The sequence below is a fragment of the Scyliorhinus torazame genome, chromosome 10 (assembly GCF_047496885.1).
Source record: "Scyliorhinus torazame isolate Kashiwa2021f chromosome 10, sScyTor2.1, whole genome shotgun sequence".
NCBI classification, from domain to species: Eukaryota; Metazoa; Chordata; class Chondrichthyes; order Carcharhiniformes; family Scyliorhinidae; genus Scyliorhinus; species Scyliorhinus torazame.
This window is the reverse complement of record NC_092716.1, coordinates 60497663-60517975: the sequence shown is the minus strand read 5'-3', so window position 1 is coordinate 60517975 and position 20313 is coordinate 60497663. Positions and strand designations below refer to the sequence as shown.

Here is a 20313-nt window from a genome sequence, read left to right as displayed (position 1 = left end):
ATTGTACCAATTCTCCCCATCTCTCAACCCTTTAAGATTTGAGCATGTACAACAAGTATATATGTGGCATTTTTGGCATTTAAAAAAACTTCATAAATAAGATTATTGAAAATGGGCTCCAAGCACTGCTGCCTCACAGCGCCGAGGACCCGGGTTTCATCCTGGCCACGGGTCACTGTCTGCGTGGAGTTTGCACATTCTCCCCGTGTCTGCGTGGGTCTCATCCCCACAACCCAAAGATGTGCAGGGTAGGGGAATTGGCCACGCTAAATTGACCCTTAATTGGAAATAAAATAGGGTACTCTTAATTTATTTGAGAAGAAAGAAAATGGGCTCCATCAAGGAAACGATTGAGAGGTGATTAACAACGAGGGTGACGGTGATCTTGAGAAGACTTTGCAAAGTCAATGCAGAGAAATGGGGTTTGAACTTGATCAATCTGGTATCTGCCCCACCTGTGCATCAAAATGGCTCCCAAGTCACATATGACATTCTCTCTGGTACCCTATCCCTACTCATCCCCTTGACCTCTCAGTAACCTTTGAGACAGTTGACTATATCTTCATCCACTGCTCTCTAACTCAGTCATAGTTAGAGCATTTCCAGCAATGGCATCTATTCCCAAGCATATACTGTTACTTCTGGAATTCCAAGAATCAAACCATGGCTCTTTCCACTTTCTCACTTACCTGTTGCCCTTGATGAGATCATCCAAAAGTATGCATGATGCCCCTGTTTTAAGTATTGCTGATGCTTCTCAATAAAATGTTCTGTTTAGTCTTTCAAAGTTGGTAGGTACAATGTTACAGAAAAAAATTATATTTCAAACTTGTTACTGCAAACATTTCCATAAACTTTTTTATTTTTCAGGTGACTATTCAAGTCTTAAATCAGCTTATTCAAAAAATAAGAGAAGATCTCCCAAACTTAGAATCCAGCGAAGAAACTGAGCAAATTAACAAACACTTTCACAACACACTGGAGCATCTGCGTCTGCGGAGAGAATCGCCTGAAGCTGATGGACCTATTTATGAAGGTCTTGTCTTGTAACCTAGCAGCACACAGATTATAAAGATTCCAGAAAACAATTTAAAATCACTATCACACCTCCTTCTCTGTAGTAGATGGTTACAGAATGTGCCTTTTAGACATGCCAAGACAATAGGATTGCCATTGAATTGTACCATATATATATTATATTCTATCTAATGACCAATACTTCTTTATAAGGAAGGCATTCCTTTGAAATTAGTCAGTGAAACTAAAAATCTTTCAGGATGTCATGAAGGAAGATTTTATTTTATCTCCCACAGCATGACTTGTATTTACCTTATTCACATGTATTTCAACTTGAGCAAAAATGAATCAAGGTGACTTGTGTTGATTTGTTTTTTAAAAACTAAATTATCTGTATTGCAGTTTAATTATAAAATCTTTACAGCTGAATGCCTAAAAAATGCTTAACAGTTCGCTGTTTCAGTAAACTTCTGTAGTGGTTCAACAAACGTTTTGTATGAGCCACTTTATTTCAAAGACAGGGGTTTATTTAAGCTAAATATTTGCACATGTAGAAATCCTTTCTGCCCAAGATAGAAGTTATGAAATATCCTGCTGGATTGAACAGTAATTAATTGTTTGAAGGAATATGAAAATTTAAATCCTTTGGGTGTTCGTTACCTCTACAAATTACACTATAATACTTATAATGTATCTGATATTACAATTCAAAAATTTCAATTCTAATTGTAAAACAAGAAATTACATGGGCACAGTATGGGAATTTGTATTTAAGAGTGTAGTATAAGCAACTTTTCTATACAGACTATCAATTACACTCCTCAGTCCTTCATAATATGTTCATATAACTTCTCTTTGGAATCCAGAGATTTATAACCACCACTAAACTAGAATGGAAGAATTGTTGACACTCCTTGGTGGTGATCTTTTAAGACATTTGTTGTAACATTTCTCTTATTTTACACAATATATTGTAATATGTGAAGCAAATTAGCCAATTGAGATTAGCATACTGGAACTTGGGACAACTGGTCTTTTACATGCTCCTTGTAAACCAGCTGAAGTTTGTCTCGCTGAGAAAACAAAGAGAGATCTAAGTATTTTGCCTCTACTTTTTATTGGACGTGAATATTTCACAGCTTTTTGTCCAGAAAACTAAGGTAAATTTTGAAATATTGAAATTGAAGAAAGCTGAACTTGCCGTGACTAAATTTCAACTATGGCTTATTGTATACCATCTTTACAATATTTTGTGTGTAACAAAAACAGGAGCAGAATCCCAAAGCTCAGCCAGTATTTCCAGTGAGTAGCTTAGTCACATAGGCCAGGAGCTCTCATGGTTTGTTGAGTTATTTTCCTCACTGGAACAATGGTCAAGTTTTACTGTTAACCATGGCTACCTAAATTGGGGAAATGAAAATAGGGCAGGGTATCATGCTTTAAGTAGCTGTCCATAATCTCTGTTGGAAGTGCACATATTGAATGCAACAATCAGGTTTGACTAATGCTTCTGTGGTCAAATAACCTGTTAAACATTCCCTATATTTGTTCATAATCAATGCACTTGGTTGAGTTATTAGAAGACAACTGGACTCACTGAATGAACCCTAACTCTTAAGAAGTAAACGGATTGTGAAGATTTGGAGAGAAAATAGGGAAGACAAACCCCAAAAGTGCACCCTACTTTCATTCAAATGTAATTTAAACTATTAATGTGCAAAAAGTAAAAGTTGTAATGTATAATTTTACAACATGGATGGTGATTTGACTAACTTTTAACTAAACATTGCATTCAGTTGAATGAAAATAGTTTGCATGTCAGTTTCTTTGAACATCCTCTCAGAAGAAAATACAACAGTCAAGGTATCCATTAGCCAAGAGCTATGTCAATCTTCTTCTCCAGTCTCAAGGATTGATTGCAAGAGTGTTACATGTATGTAACAGAAGTTAAACTTTCTTAAGAGATTGACCAATTTATCAATGTTGTCTTCCAAGTTATGAATTATACCAGCACAAGTGAGATGTCTCTTTGTGGTGACTTTTTATGACAGGCAATTCTTTTTGCATTGTGTTATTTCATGTAAATCTGTTTTATGTACACCTCGTATGACAGTTTGTAACCCAGCGACTTGTTTCTGCCTGCCCTAATTTTGATTTGCCACCTAACTGAGAGAAAGGTTTCTGCTTCGTAGTAGTTATTTTGACAGTATACCAGGTTGCATACTACTGTAAAATATGCAATATTGTAGTTTGAGATTACAAAACGAACAAACAATTTATCCCATTGAATGTGTTAAATCATTTTTTCCAAGACAAGTACAAATTAACCAGTTTACACACTTATCAGTGACGTGCATTAATCAACATTCTGCATCTTTTTTGTCTGAAGGCATTTTTTGCAAAGTCACCTCAAATTGCTCAATGTGAATTATTTGCAAAGATTGGAAGCTAGGTTCTCAAACTGTAGAAAATTCATACGTTTGATGACCTGCAGAACAACTTTTGTTTAAAGCTTTCCAATTGTCTGTCTATGTCTACAAATGGCACACTTTCTGTATCTGTCTTGTACTCTACAGCAGTTAAGCAGGTGAGCTAGGTTGAGCGACTTCTCGCACATGGGAAGTCTTGATTAGCAGAATGGTGAGAATTACCCAACGTGAATTACACTGCTTTCAGTGAGTTAATGCCCTAATTTGTTTTTCTTCCTAAGTTTATTAGTCATTTTCCTTAATCTATGATGAAAGCTGTTGCATTGTCTATTTTAGATATTGCTTCTTCCCTTGTATGCGTACTCCTCCTTATTATCCTGTAGGTGTAGTGGCAATGTTGAATTCTATAGTAGCTGTAAAGACTTTATTCTAAAAGTAGGCACATCACGTACTTCATGTAAAATCTTGAGCTGCTAAGTTGATAAAAGGGTGGTGTTTGCTGTATTCAGAGGTTTATGATGTATTTGTATACATGTATGCTTGCAACCGAGCATGTATCCATTTCCCAATTTGAGAAATGAAATATACTTTTTGAAATCACTGTAACATACTTGTAAGCTTTATAATTCCTTTGTAAATTAACTGGAGTATTATGGTCAATGTATTCAACAAAAAGCCTATTAAAATGCTTGACCAAGTGTTGGTAGTGTTCATTGTTTTAAAAAGCATGAAGTATAGTTCGATAACTAGTGGAATTAAATGTTGCTAATTGGGAAATTTCCAACAAAGTCACCCTTGATGGCATAGGACAAGGGCGATGGTTGAGGAAACTAATGTGAAATTAGGATGTAAGAAGATTGCATAAGGCTAGGGTTGAATCAACACTTTATGATACTGAGAAATAGATCTTGATTTTAAAAAAATGAAGGAGTGCATGCTGCGTATTTTTGGAATGTACTGCCTAAGGATTGTTCAATATCACTTGGCAGGACAGTGCCTGACATAGAAGTTGTGAGAGTCTAAGTAATAATATGGTAGACAGACCATGTATGCAGCTGATGAGCATACTGTTATCAGCCCAACAAGAAAATCTGTAATGGAAATTTAAAGCTAAAAATGAAAATATGAATGGAAAACCAACACTAAACAGATAGCTACAGGGGCTGGTGTGGAGTGTGTGATGGGAAGAACTTGTGTTAATGTCTTGTCTGTTTACAATCATCAGTGCTTCCAATGTGCCCCTTTAGTATATGCCCCGTCTACCTTGAGTAGCAGATCATATCTTGAAGTGTTTTGTATGCAAGTGCCTGCTTGAGAAGCCAACCTAATTTAACAACCAACTGCTATTTGGACAACCCCTGGGATTTCTGCCCAAAAGATTAGTGCCATGCCAAAATGAAACATTTTCAAGTGTCAAAGTGCCTCTCTTCCATATTCTAAAAACCGGTAATACGAATCATTTTGACCAAGTGCATTGTAACTAATGAATAGAGAATCAGCAAGATACATTTAACTTGTTGTTTCCATTATTCTCGCCTCAGTTGTTGAGGTGGTCACGTTCCACTTAACTGAAGCCTTCTTGCGTGGCTATACCTTTCATGTTTTGTCTTGCCTAGACTGTCTCAGCAATGATGATGTGGCTGTTATCACCAAATCTCATTTGGTCTGTCCCCTTGCTCCTTCACTACTTGTACTACTTAACATATCACCTTGTTCAGCCCTTCTCACTTTGCATTCAACGTCCTGGTTGTCCACCATTTGCTCATTACCATGCTACTTTTCTTGACGAGCTATCTTCACAATATTCCCCCCCTCTACATTGAGAGGCTACTCATCCCAGGTACAATCTCCTTGAGTCGTCTCTTTCTCTTCTCCTCCCCCCCCCCCCCCCAACAATTCATTGCCCTCCAATCCTCCCTTAATCTCACCCTCCATGTAGACCTCTAACACACATTTACAGCCACTCATTCTTACCAATCTTGATAGCCAGAGCAGGCATCCATTGTTTATTTCCTCATTCGTGCACACTTCCCTCTATTATCCTCTTAAGATTTTATCCATTGACTCCCTCCTGTTTCTCACTGGAAGCTGTCCCTTGATGACATTTTCTGAAACAATGTAAGTTGCCACATACGACACCTAGCTCTACATCACCACCACCTCTAAAAGTATCCACTGTCTTTAAATTGTCAGACTGCTTATCTGATGTTCCATACCAGATTAACAGAAATGTCCTGTTAAATATTTGCCTGAAACCATTGTCTTCCACCACGGACATACACTTGCTCCCTCACCACTGATTCCATCCCTTTCCCCAGCAATTGTTTGAGGCTGAACGATCCTGTCATATTTCACCCCAAGATGAGTATTCAACTGCATTCACGGGGCCACACCTTCATAACATTGCCCATGTCTGCCTCAGCAGTTTTGTTGCTGAAATCCTCATACGCCTTTGTTACCCCTATATTTGGCAATTCCAACTGTCCTGGCTGGCCTCTCCTATTATACCCTCTGTCGGTATTCCAAACACTGCATTTAGTCATCTCTGCTTTGCTTGCTGACGTACGCTGATACCCAGTTCAATAATACCTCTATTTTAAAAATTCTTCTTTTGTTTTCAAATCCCTCCACTGCCTTGCCTCTCCCTATTTCTCATTTTCCAACCCTACAATCCTCTGCACTGCTCTAATTACTGCACCAATTGGGCTGTGCCTTCAGCTGAATTAGTCCTAAACTATGAAATTCCTTCTCTAAACCTCCTCCACTATCTGGGTTTACTCTTTCAAGACTTTCCAGAAAATCTATCTTTGTACAAGATATTGGTGATCTCTCCAAATATCTCCTTTGGTGGCTTGGTGTTGCATTTTGTTTCAGAATACGTCTGAAGCGCCTTGGGACGTTTTATTTGAAAGACGCTATATAAATGCATGTCCTGATGCGGCGAAAGATGTTTATATAAATCTTAAATACTTTGTTGAACAATCTCACTTGAGCTTGATTTTTAATGAATTATTATGGTACAGTTTGATGTTTCCATGTTAACTTCAACTGAATAAAATGTCAAATATTGTAAATGCCATTGTGAAACCTATGTAGAGGGTGCCATCTCCGCTACTCCACTACTGGGCCGATATCTGGGGTTTGAATATCTGTGTGTGTCTCTCTCCAGCTGGCACTGAAACTTCAGAGGCCAGGGGATGTCGCACTGGGACACTTCCACTGAAGAGAGCACTGATTCAAGCCTGCCGTTTATTCCTAACCGACAGCCTGAGACTTATATCACACAGATCTCCAGACCCCTACCAATACCCAGGTGATTCTCTCTCTTGCCGGTGGTGCAACACCCACCCGGTTCCTACTCCACTAGAGTAGCTTTCCCAAGAGAGAGAATAGGACACTGCTGTTTATTTCCTAACCAGCAGTCTGTCCTGAGTGAATCGCTCAAGATGACCCTCGATTCTTGAACCCGGAATTAAGGTGAGGAGTATTTTAACAATGACTTGGTCAGAGATCGCTGGTGAAAGATTGAAGAATTTAAACAACTCCAATTATCATCAAATCAAGGTTTATTGCAAAACCCAGGTCAAAATCATCAACAGAAGAAACACAATAAAATCTTATGCTCTAATACAAACTAAGTCTATTCAAAAGTAATATAGCGGACACAACGAAAATTCTTATGATTACACAGTTTTTAGCAATATCACAAGGCACAAAACAAGTTCCCTTCCCCAAAGCCTCAACCACTATTAAAGTCAAGGGAGTTTCGCAAGCTGCTGCAGGGTACTTACGGTCACAGGCTGCAGAGATCAAGTCAGGGGTGCAGAGGTCGAGCCAAGAACGAAGAGCCCCCCAATCGAAAACACAGCCCCTTTTATATTGAAAAAGGTAAGGTTTAAAGTTCCCGCTGGTCCTGCCCCCTTTGAGCCGGTCAGACCTGTCGAGATGGGAGTACCTCCCCTAGGTCCGCCTCCAGTCTGTTTTTTGAGATAACGAGGTTGAGCTCCCTTGAAGATTTTCAAAGACTTCCATCTGCTCCGGAGATAGCTGCTATGTTGATGGGGTGTTGATTGGATTCTGCTCTGGTGGAGGCAAAGTCATTTACATTTGCATGGGGCTATGACCATCCCATTGTCCTGCTTGCAGGCGAGCCTCCTGTGTATTCCCGTGCCCCTTTGTCTGTGTTTTGATGTTATCTCGTTGTCTGGCTCCTTCTTCCTTGTAGCTCCTAGGGGGGGTTTGTAAATACTTATGTACTTATGTCCCTACTCAGCTCAGTGGACCAAGCCTGCTGGGAAAACTGGTTCCGTTCTCTTGGCTGAAAAGTCAGTTTACAGTCTCTGAGTTTTATTCTTGGGCAGTCCAAAAAGGGCCGAATTGCCCGAAAACCTTACACCTATCTACATACAACTCATCACAGCTTCTGTAATATATAAATATAATTAAATATAATGTTTTACTGAGGTGATGCTGTGCTTTTCCCGGCAGGCTGTCCGTTTCAGTTCTGCCAAGACCAAATAGGCTGCAGATCTCAATGCAGCCTTGGTCCAAAAGGTGGAACAAACCAAATTCCAGTGGTGAGGTGAGTGGTCACCCTTGTGGCATCAAGGCACCATTTGACTGCGTATGGCTTCAAGGAGCCTTGTAAAAGTGAAGTCCGTGGGGACCTCGGAAGCCTCTCTGCCAACTGGAGTCACACTTGGCACAAAGGAGGATGATTGTGGCTCTTGGAGGCCATTTGTCTCAGCCTCCAGGTGTTGCTGCTGTAGTTTCTCAGGACCGTGTCCTAGCCCTAAACAGCGTCAGCTGCTTGATCAATGGACTTTCCTTTATCATAAGGTCAGAACTGGAGGTGTGCACTGATGATTGCAGTGTTCAGCCCTATTTGTAACTCCTCATTATGCAGTAGTCCATACTGTGATGCAAAAACACCAGGACAGCAGTCAGGCTTGGGCTCATCAGGCACAAATGTTACTTGCTACTTAAGTGCTGGGTAATGACTATTTTCACCGAGATAATCTAACCATCTGCCCTTGACATTTAATGACATTACTATTGCTTGATTTTCCCCGGCATCAATCACCTGGGAGCTACCAGTGGCCAGAAATATTACCTTTCAAATGCTTACCTCTGCCACTTTGAAGAACAAGCTTAGCAGGTGTATCTGAACATCACCATGAGCAAGATTGAGCCATGTGACATCATGGTCTATTTATTGAAAACCATGTTCTTATCATGCATCCAGAGAAGGACCAGCTCAAAGCTGAGACCCCAACACAAAGATGGTCTTCCCTGCTCTCTTCGTCTTCCATGGGAGAACAGTCAAACTATTGACGCAACGTCGAATGACATTCTTACATTGTCGACTCAAGCTATCTTTAAATGTCATGACAGATCAAAGAGCTGAATTTGCATTATTTAATACCAAACAATAAATGCCTTCCATTTATTTCCCACTCAGGTTATCAATCCGCAGGTTCAGGAACAGGAATCTGGGGGTTCTCATGCAGGTATATTCTTTGATAGTGCTAGGATATATTGAGTGTGATTAGCAAAGCCTATGGGATCTTGGACTTGATAAATAGAAATATTGAGTACAAAAACAGGGAAGTTATGTTGAACCTTTTATAAAGTTTGGATTACTCTACAACTAAAGTGTTGCTTCCAATTTTGGCCACCATACTTTAGGAAGGACGTGAAGGTCCTTGAGAGCATGAACACAAGATTACCAGAATGGTTCAGAGGATGAGGGATTTAGCTCCAAGAATAAGACTGGTTTAGATAAGGTAAACAAAGCAAAGCAGTTCCTATTACCTTATGGTACAATGACGAGGGTGGAGGGGCGGTGGCGGCGGCGTAGAGGTATTGTCGCTGGACTAATAATCCAGATAACCAGGGTAGTAATCTGCGGTCCCGGGTTCGAATTTCAGGCTGTGGTGGAATTTAAACTCAATAAAAAATATCTGGAATAAAAAGTCGAATGATGATCATGAAACAATTGTAGTAAAAAACATCTGATTCACTAATGTACTTTAGGGAAGGAAATCTGCTGTCCTTACCTGGTCTGGCCTACATATGGCTCCAGATCTACAGCAATGTAAATGCCCTCTGAAATGACCTGCTGCTACAAAAACACAAAAAACCTGACATTGACCCAGGCACGAGAAATGACCGGCAAATCAGCCCTGTCGACCCTGCCAGGGCCTCCTTCCTAACATCTGTGGGCTTGTGCCAAAGTTGGGAGAGCTGTCTCACAGACGAGCAACAGCCTGACACAGTCATACTCACAGAATGATACCTTACAGATAATGTCCCAGACACCACTATCACCATTCCTCGGTGTGTCCTGTCTCACTGGCAGATCAGACCCAGCAGAGGTGACGGCAAAATGGTAAATAGTAGGGATGGAGTTGCCCTGAGAGTCCTCAACGTCGACTCTGGACCCCATGAAGTCTCGCGGTTTAAGATTAAATCATGGGCAAGGAAATCTACTGATTACCACATACCATAAGGCATAGAAGCAGAATTAGGCCACGCAGCCCATCGAGCCTGCATCGCCATTCAATCATGGGTGATCTTTTTCTCATCTCCATTCTCCTGCCTTCTTCCCATAACCGCCCACGATCAGCTCATGAATCAGTGTTCCTCCATTTTGAACATTACTTTGAGGAAGCGCTGTGTGGGGCAAGGGTGCAGAATATACTCTGGGTGGGGGACTTCAATGACTATCACCAGAGACTCAGCTGGCCAGGTCTGAAAGGACATAACTTTTTTTTAAAAATTAGAGTACCCAATTCATTTTTTCCAATTAAGGGGCAATTTAGCATAGCCAATCCACCTATCGTGCACACCTTTGGAATGTGGGGGTGAAACTCCACATGGACAGTGACCCAGAGCCAGGATCAAACCGTGATCGGTGCCGTGAGGCAGCAATGCTAACCACTGCGCCACTATGCTGCCCCCGAAAGGACATACCTGCTAGACTGGGACTGAGGGAACCAACAAGAGGGAAAAACACACTGAACCTCATTCCCACCAACCTACCTGCTGCTGATGCATCTGTCCATGACCGTATTGATAGACCACCACACCGTCTTTGTAGAGACAAGTCCCGTCTTCACATTAAGGATATCCTCCCTCGTGTTGTGTGGCACTACCACTGTGCTAAATGGGATAGAACAGGTCTAGCAACTCAAGACTGGGCATCTATGAGGTGCTGTGGGCCATCAGCAGCAGCAGAATTGTGCTCAAACACAATCTGCAACCTCCTGTCCTGGCATATCCCCCACTCCACCATTACGACCAAGCCTGGAGATCAACTCGAGGATTAATGAAGAGTACAGGAGAGCATGCCAGGACCACACCAGGCATTCCTAAAAATGAGGTGTCAACCTGACAAAGCTACAAGCAGCATAAGTAACAGACAGAGCTAAGCGATTCCACAACAAATACATCAGATCTAAGTTCTGCAGTCCTGCCAAATCCAGCCGTGAACAATGGTGGACAATTAAACAAATCACTAGAGGAGGAGGCTCCACAAATATCCCCATCCTCAATGATGGGGGAGCCCAGCACATCGGTGCAAAAGACAAGGCTGAAGCATTTACAATAATCAGCAGAAGTGCCGAGTGGATGATCCATCTAAGTCTCCTCCGGAGGTCCCAGCATCACAGATGTCAGTTTTCATCCAATACAATTCATTCCTGATATCAAGAAACGGCTGAAGGCACGGGATACTGTAAAGGCTATGGACCTGACAATATTCCGGCAATAGTGCTGAAGACTTGTGCTCCAGAACTTGCTACACCCCTCGCCAAGCTCTTCCAGTACAGCTACGACACTGGCATCTACCCAGCAATGTGGAAAATTGCCCACAAGACCAGGACAAATCCAACCCAGACAATTACCACCCTATCAGTCTACTCCATTATCAGTAAACTGATGGAAGGGATCATCAACAGTGCTGTCAAGCGGGACTTACTCAGCAATAACCTGCTCACACATGCTCAGTTTAGGTTCCATAAGGGTCACTCAACCCCTGACCTCATTATAGCCTTGGTTCAAACATGGACAAAATAACTGAATACCAGAGGTGAGGTGAGAGTGACTGCCCTCGACATCAAGGTATGATTAATTATTTTATTTTTTTAAATTTAGAGTACCAATTAATTTTTACCAATTAAGGGGCAATTTAGCGTGTTCAATCCAACTACTTTGCACATCTTTGGGTTGTGGGGGCGAAACGCACGCAAACTCAGGGAGAATGTGCAAACTCCACACAGACAGTGACCCAGAATCGAACCTGGGAACCCGGCGCTGTGAAACTGCAGTGCTACCGCTGCGCCACCGTGCTGCCCTCGGATTTGACAAAGTGCTGAGCAAAACAGGAGTCAATAGGAATCGGGGAAAACTCTTCATTGGTTGGAGTCAAACCTGGCACAAAGGAAGATGGTTGTGGTGGTTGGAGGTCAATCCTCTCAGCTCCAGGGCATCACTGCAGGTGTTCCTCAGGGTAGTCCTGGGCCCAACTATCTTCAGCTGCTTCATTAGTGACCTTCCTTCCATTATAAGGTCAAAAGTGGGAATATTTGTGGATGACTGCACGATGTTCAGCACCATTTGTGACTCCTCAGATAATGAAGCAGTGCTTGTCCAAATGCAGAAAGATCTGGACAATATGGCAAGTTGAATTTGGGCCAGGCAATGAGCATCTCCTACAAGAGAGTATCTAACCACTGCCCCTTGGCATTCAATGGCATTCCCATTGCTGAATTCCCCACAATCAACATCCTGAGGTTACCATTGATCAGACCGAAACTGGACTAGCCATATTAATACTGTGGGTACCAGAGCTGGTCAAAGCCTGGGAATCCTGCAGCGAGTAACTCACCTCCTGACCCCAAAGCCTATCCACCATCTACAAGGTACAAGTCAGGAGTGCACTTGCCTGGATGAGTGCAACTCCAACAATATTCAAGAAACTCGACACCATCTAGGACAAAGCAGCCCTCTTGATTGCTTCCCCTTTCACAAACATTCAAACCCTCCACCACCGGCAAACAGTGGCAGCTGTGTGTACCATCTACAAGATGTACTGCAGTAACTCACATAGGTTCCTCAGACAGCACCTTCCAAACCGACGACCACTACCACCTAGAAGGACAAGAGCAGCAGAAACCTAGGAACCCCTCCAAGTCACTCACCACTCTGACTTTCCTTCACTGTCGATGGGTCAAAATCCTGGAACTCCCTCCCTAGCAGCACGGTAGATGTACCTACACCTCCGGGACTGCAGCGGTTCAAGAAGGCAGCTCACCCTCACTTTCTAAAGGGCAACGAGGGATGGGCAATAAATGCTGGCCTAACCAGTGACACCCACCTCTCGTAAATTAATTTTAGAAAAGACAAATTTCTGGCTATGGGCAAGACGTGCAAGGGGAATGGGAGAAAACATTTTTTATTTTATAAATTTAGAGTACCCAATTTTTTTTTTCCCCAATAAAGGGGTAATTTAGCATAGCCAATCCACCTAACCTGCACATCTTTGGGTTGTGAGGGTGAAACCCACGAAGACACAGGGAGAATGTGCAAACTCCACACGGGCAGTGACCCAGGGCTGGGATTTGAATCAGGTCCTCAGCGCCGTAGTCCCAGTGCTAACCACTGCGCCACAGGCCGCCCTGAAAGAACATTTTTGAATGTAGTGAGTGGTAATGACTTGGAGACGATGCCTACGAGAGTGGTGGAATTGAAGATAATTAATGATTTTGAAACAAAATTGGATGGACACTTGATGGAACTAAATCTATCGGGCTAAGGGAATGGAATGACACTGGCTGGAATGTTGCACAGAGAGCTGGTGGGGACATAATGAGCTGAATGGTCTCCTCCTGTGCCATACTGACTATGACTCCTCAGTTTGCTTCTGCTATAAGGTGCTCCCCTGGTGGCTCCAGCAGGTGAAAGGTTGCCATTCTTCTAATGGCTGGTGACCTCTGGGTGCACAAACCAATTAGGGTCCAGGTGCAGGTTGTGGCACCTTGGGCAATCTTTCCCAGTTAACTTGGTTATGGAGGACTGGATACACAGACCTACTGACCTCCCGAGAGCAGTCAGCATGTACTGCTTCCATCATGACCCTCCAGTCCCTTGGTGCGGAGGTTCATCACTTCCAATAATTTTGGGGATAGCAGATTCCAGAAGATGACCAATCTCTTCGAAACCTATTTCTGTTTGATTTATCAATATCCCCATAATGGAGCCCAGATTTTATATGGTTTCTGTTCCAGCTTTGAATAAATACCAATGTTCCAGCTGAGGGAATCCGGCTACAGAGTCCCTGGAGTTGATGTCAGTTTCCAGGATAGACTCCAGGATGGTGATCTCATGCAAAATGACACCACAGAGGCTGGATGCAAATTCCACCATTTTCTCAGCCATAGTGACAAAAAGGTTCTGAATGGTTTGTGTGAGGCCAGCAGTTTCATTTTCATGTCTGGACTATGGAATTCCCATCACAGCCACAGCTGGCCTGAGAGACAGGTTCGCTCTCTCGCTAGTTTTATTTTTGCATTTGCAACCAGGAGTTTGATGCTGCTCAGGGGTGCTGGATGTTTCACCACATGCAGATCAGTATCGGACCCATGTGGAGTGCCAATGTCCTGGTGCCTGGGAGGTGAGGTGTGTCTGCCATTGCACTACGAAGGGATTGTCCACCTATAGGGTCTGTTCTTTTGCAGAAGACTTGATGTTGAGAAAGCCATAGGAAAAATTGAAAAAGCTCGAGAGAAAGAAGTTTCACCTGATCCGATAACAGCCTGAAGAATGTAGGTTGAAATTATTAAGCTGAACGAATAGCATGCAGGCACCCTGCTTGTGTATTCTACCACCTTCTGTGCCCGAGTTCACTCAGAATATGTACGGGAAAGATGTTGCAGACTGGGTGGTGAAATGACAATGACACCCTGGCATAGAAATGTGGAACACGGTTTATATTGTGTTACATTTTGGCCAGGATGGTGGTCTCTATTGGGGTCTCTGATGGGAGTGTCTGGTGGGGGGAGGTCACAGATGGGGGTCTCTGATGAGGGTCTCTATTGGGGTCTCTGATCGGAGTCTCTGATGTGGAGGTCTCTGATGGGTGTCTCTGGTGGGGGGGTCACGGATGGGGGTCCCTGATGGGGGGGCTCTCTGATGTGGGGCTCTCTATTGGGGTCTCTGATAGGTGATCTAATGGGGGGTCTGATGGAGGGACTGGTTTGGTCAGTGGGTGGGATTCCGGCCACCCTCACGCATGTGTGGAGTCTGCACGTTCTCCCCATGTCTGCATGGGTTTCCTCCGGGTGCTCCGGTTTCCTCCCACGTCCAAAAATGTGCAGGTTAGGTGGATTGGCCATGCTAAATTGCCCTTGGTGTCCAAAATTGTCCTTAGTGTTGGGTGGGGTTACTGGGTTAGGGGGATAGGGTGGAGGTGTGGGCTTGGTAGGGTGCTCTTTTCAAGAGCCGGTGCAGACTCGATGGGCCGAGTGGCCTCCTTCTGCACTGTAAATTCTATGTGTGTTGTGCGGTAGGGGAGGATGTTACCCATTATTCCCGTGATCGGGGAAGGGGGAGGGGGTCGTTGGTGGATACCCCTACTTGTCTGCGGGGATTGACAGGATTTGTATAATGGAGGAGAGGAATGTCTTGTGATGGGAAGTAATACATCATGTCACTGTGTGACCCTCCACAGTATCATTGGCCTTCATTTTAATTAATTTGTTTGAAGACTGACATCTATTAAGGCCCATTGCCTTGCTTTTTCTCAGCCTGTCCTGACAGTGTCACTTCTTCTTTTGGTTGAACAATTTTTAAATTTAGGAAATGAAGTTTAGTCAGATATAATAAAATCTAGATAGAATTGAAAGCGTGAACTTTATCTTTCCCATGAATATACATTTGATTATAAATATTCACTCAATTCTATACATCAGACAATCAAATCACCAAATAACCCGTCAGTGGAAACCCATGTGGAAGTTGGCATCAGCATAGCCTCTGAAGTAGCTTTTTGTAATTAGACTGTGAATACACTGATGAATATACATTAGTTCAACTAAACTGAGTAGTTGCATTTAAGATTCTGAATGTGAAGCAGCATCAATACCAGCGTAATTAACTGGCTTCATTTTATTCATGAGGTTTGAATCATAGAGAATTAGAGGTGGATAAATGTTCTGCAGTTTTGCCTGATTAATTTTGAAGAAGATAGAGTATTGCAGAACTTTTCCGAAGCAAATTGGACAAGTGGGGATGGATCTTCAATAGGGTAAGTTTCCAGAAGTAACTATTATCTAATGGCTTTTTATTATTCTATGTTTTTATCCTGCAGTTATTTTAATTACAACAGCATTTTTGAAAACCTGGAGCTATGTCTAGGTCTCAAATGAATGGGTCAAATGTTGCATTTGGACAATGAGTCCTCGACAGTTACTGAACATAATCTCCCTGCAGTGGACTCTAACTGGGTAGGGAAAGATAAAGACTTGCAATTATATCACGCTTTTCAAAATCTCAGAATGAAAGTGCACCGGTGAGCTGCCTTCTTGAACCGATGCAGTCTGTGTGTTGTGGGTACACCCACAGTGCTGTTAGGAAGGATATTCCAGGATTTTGATCACTTGGACAATGATCCCTCTGTTTAATGTCTCATCCAAAAGGCAACACCTCCAACAACGCTGCTCTCCCTCAGTACTGCCTTAGAATATGTGTTCAAGTCTCTGGAGTTGGATATGAGCCTCTGACCGTCTGACTCAGAATGCTTGACCAAGGCCTGATTTAGTGACCTCATGAGAGAATAAAGATTGAATTTTAAATTTTAGATTTCTAAAGTACCTTCAATTAATATTGTCACTTGCAACTTTGGGATTCAGAAAGGATTGAATCTGTGATGGTAGTAGAACCCTTGGGTATCAAATTTATCCCACCTTAGTTTCTCTTCTCCTCCTGAAGACAGGATACTTACGAGGTACACTCAATAGGTGGTATTGAAGTTCTACTAACACATCCTAGTGTCAGTTTTCAAACATGTGGTACAATCATTGACTTGTTACGCTACTTGGCATTGGGGAGGTGGTGGCGCCGTGGTTTTGTCATGGGACTAGTAATCCAGAGGCACAAGGTAATCCATGGGGCCTGGGTTCCATGGCGCATGGTGGCACTTAAACCCAATAAATATAAAGGACTGGATTCTCTGTTACGCCAGCTGCCCAGGGATGTCCCGACAGCGTGGGGCTGCCCACATTGGGAAACCCCATTGGTCGGCTGGCGAGACGGAGATCGGGATGGAGAATCCCGCCCAAAATGTCTAATGATGACCATGAAACCATTGTCGATTGTTGTAAAAAAATCCAACTGTTCATTAATAGCCTTTAGGGAAAGAAATCTGCCATCCTTATCTTGTCTGGCCTACATGTGACGCCTACATGTGACTCCAGCAGTGTGGTTGACTCTTGCGTGCCTTCTGAAATGGCCGAGCAAGCCACTCAGTTGTATTCACCCCTTACAAAGGAATGAAACTGGACGAACGACCCAATATCCATAGAGGCACCAGAAATGACAACAGCAAACCAGCGAAGTCCTCCAAAGTTGGGAGAGCTGTCTCACAGACTGGTCAAGCAACAGCCTGACTTAATCATACTCACGGAATCATACCTTACAGATAATGTCCCAAACAGCACAATCACCCAGCAGAGGGGGCACAGTGGTATATAGTCGGGAGAGAGTTGCCCTCAACATCGACTCTGGACCCCATGAAGCCTCATGGCACCAGGTGAAACATGGGCAAGGAAACCTGCTGCTTACCACATCCCTTCACCCCCTCACTTGACGAATCAGTACTCTTTCATGTCGAACACAACTTGGAGGGAGTACTGAGGGTGACAAGGGTGCAGAATGTACTCTGGGAGGGGGAGCTTTGATTTCCATCACCAAGAGTGGCTCGGTTGTGTAGCCACCTAAATTGGCCAACTCCTGATTTAAAATGGCAAACGGCAAAGGCTGATGGGAAAGTCAGCCAACACAGGCAGAAACCAGCAGGTGCTGGTTTGCTGTGTATTTAACTGCAAAAGCCCAGACAGCATCGATACCAGCGACCATCAGCATAACAATGTAGCAGCCATCTACATACTGATGAGCAATCCCCCCGGAAACAATAGCAACATTTGGGGGACACAAAACTAAGCCAGACTCCCCGGCGCCAGCAGGAGCCAACACAAAAGAGGTGAACAAACATCTCAAGACCGCCCATCGATCAGGGAACTGCTCCAGTATTGGAGAAATCGAACCAAGCAATTGGAACGAAGTCCAATCACCTAGAACCAGGTACATGGTCCGCCCCGAAAGGCGGGAAGCCCCTGGGGACTATCAGAGTTAAGCCCCAAGTTCAAATCGCTCTTTTTGTCCTGCCCGGGTCACCCAGCAACAAAAACCAACCTTGACCGTGACCGGTACAGTGACCACCGAAAGAAGTAAGTCTTAATTCAACGCTCGCTACGAGATAGGCGCTTCTAGCTACCAATCCGTACCAACTTCGAATCCTGCAGACTCAGAACCCGAACAAAAGGCCATTTGTTCCCCTGACCTGGTGGGCCAGTCCGAAGTTAAGTATAGGCCTGTTAGTTGTAGAAGTAGCTTAGAATTTGTGCATGAGTAGTGATTACTGTGTATAATAAATGTGCTTTGATTTGAATCTTACTAATTGGTGTGTTGAGTTATTGATCATTACTTGGACTTGAACCTCGTGGCAGTATCATAAAGATACCTGGCGACTCGAGAGCAAAGGTAATAAAACAGAACAATTGAACCAACCGGAAAGTTAGCAACAGTTGTACGACCACAGACCGAGCTGGCTGGGTCCTAAAGGACATGCTGCTAGGCTGGGACTGCGGCAGGTAGTAAAGGAACCAACAAGAGGGAAAAACGTACTTGACTTCATCCTCACTTGCCTGCAGATGCATCTGTCCATGACAGTATCGGTATGAGTGACCACCACACAGTCCTTATGGAGACAAAGGCCCGTCTTCACATTGAGGATACCCTCCATCGTGTTGTGTGACACTACCATCGTGCTAAATGGGACAGACTTCAAACAGATCAAGCAACTCAAGACTGGGCATCCAGGAGGCGCTGTGGACAATTAGCAGCAGCAGAATTGTTCTCAATTAGAATCTGTAGCCTCATGGCCCAGCATATCCCCCACTCTACCAATACCACCAAACCAGGAGATCAACCCTGGGTTAATGAAGAGTGCGGGAGGGCATGCCAGGAGCAACACCAGGCATGCCTAAAATCGAGGTGCCAACCTGATGAAGCTAGGGCCACTTGCATGCCAAACAGCATAAGGAGCAAGTAATAGACAGAGCTAAGCGAAGAGGCCCGGAAAAGTATCCTCAGAAAGGAATACCATCGATTTAGAATCCAAGGACCGACCCCACCTCCCGGAAACACCTTCCAAGTGTGTGGTCAAATATGTGGCTCGAGGATCTGGCTCATCAGCCACACATGTACGCACAGAACCCATGGCCAGTAACACAAAGTTTCTTAGATGGACAATCATACTCATTCGCAAGTGATCGCCGAAGAAGAAGGTGAGGACAGTGGAGGCAAATACAGCACAAGGAATCCAAAACCACAAAATAAGCAGACATCTTCAAGAGTGGTCATGAAGCAACATTTTCTGCCCTCCAGTCTACCATGGAGTTTGTGACACTGAAGATCTTGATTCCACAGTCCAGAAGCACAGTTGGAGCATCTCTCATGAAAGTCCCCATGATGTACTTTAGGGCAAACTTTTGAAATCAGTAGCTACAAAACCTTGTGAAAAGTGGATCGAATCTAAAATTGGAATTTTAGTACAACCTTGTTAGAATATTTCTCTCAGTTCAGGAGAGCAGAAACCCAGGGTCATAATCTATAAGAGATACCTTAGAAATGCACTGCGATCCGTACCAACTTGAATCCCGCAGACTCAGAACCCGACTCACCTTGCCCCCGGACGTCCCAAACAAGGACTGCATTAGAATTGTTGGGAATTGTTCCAATGCTCAATTACCCAGCATCTGGAACAATCTGATTTAAATCGGAGACTTTGGATGGTTCCGATTCACGTAGCAGAATGGTTACTCAGGAAATGTTGGAAGGATTAAAAGCAATTCTATCTCTTGGGTAACTATATTACTGACCACCCCCACCACTTCCCTGGCCACCCCTGCACCCCCAACAACACCCTACCCTCCAATTACCCAGCTTTACTCCTAATGACCCGACAACCCCCCAAACCACAATTCCAGCAATTACCCCTCCTTCCCCCAACTATCCTCCCAACTCTTCAACGACCACCCCCCCCCCCCCCACTATCACCTTGACTATCCTCCTGAACCCCTCAGTATCCTTCTGCACCCACCCCCACTCCCTCAAGCAACTGACACCCTCTTGAACATCCCTACCACTCTCAACCCCCCCCCCCCCCCCCCCCACAGATGCTGCTGCCCAGCATTGGAAGATGTCTGAAGCTGCTGGACTACATATTTCTCACCAGACGCGGGTGAAGATCAGGTGAGAAATGTACAGCTCTTGACCTGGGTAAGTGAAAAGGAGCAGAGTGGCAATCTGATGATGATTGCCACTTTATGGAAGTTTTAATTATATTCGCTGGGGAAACCTACATAAATCACTGAACTAAGAAGCACTTAAAGTTTTATTCCACCGACATGAGATCTGTTGAATGAATCTTGAGACACGGCACCAAGGGCTGGATTTTATGCCCCCTGGCTAAGTGTGTTTCCTACAGGGCGGGGCACATAAACTATGAGGGGTGGCAAGCCCACTC

General features: G+C 43.7%; 1 protein-coding gene across 3 annotated transcripts in view; it reads left to right on the top strand.

Moving 5' to 3' along the window:
- Nucleotides 1-4144, top strand: part of vps35 (VPS35 retromer complex component) — a 93129-nt gene extending 88985 nt beyond the window's left edge. For all 3 annotated transcript variants that reach the window (XM_072518171.1, XM_072518173.1, XM_072518172.1), the window contains exon 17: nucleotides 871-4144. In XM_072518171.1, the coding sequence (XP_072374272.1) occupies nucleotides 871-1050 (180 nt within the window). In that variant the 3' untranslated portion in view covers nucleotides 1051-4144. The remainder of the gene's footprint in view (nucleotides 1-870) is intronic.
- Nucleotides 4145-20313: the final 16169 nt, after the last annotated feature.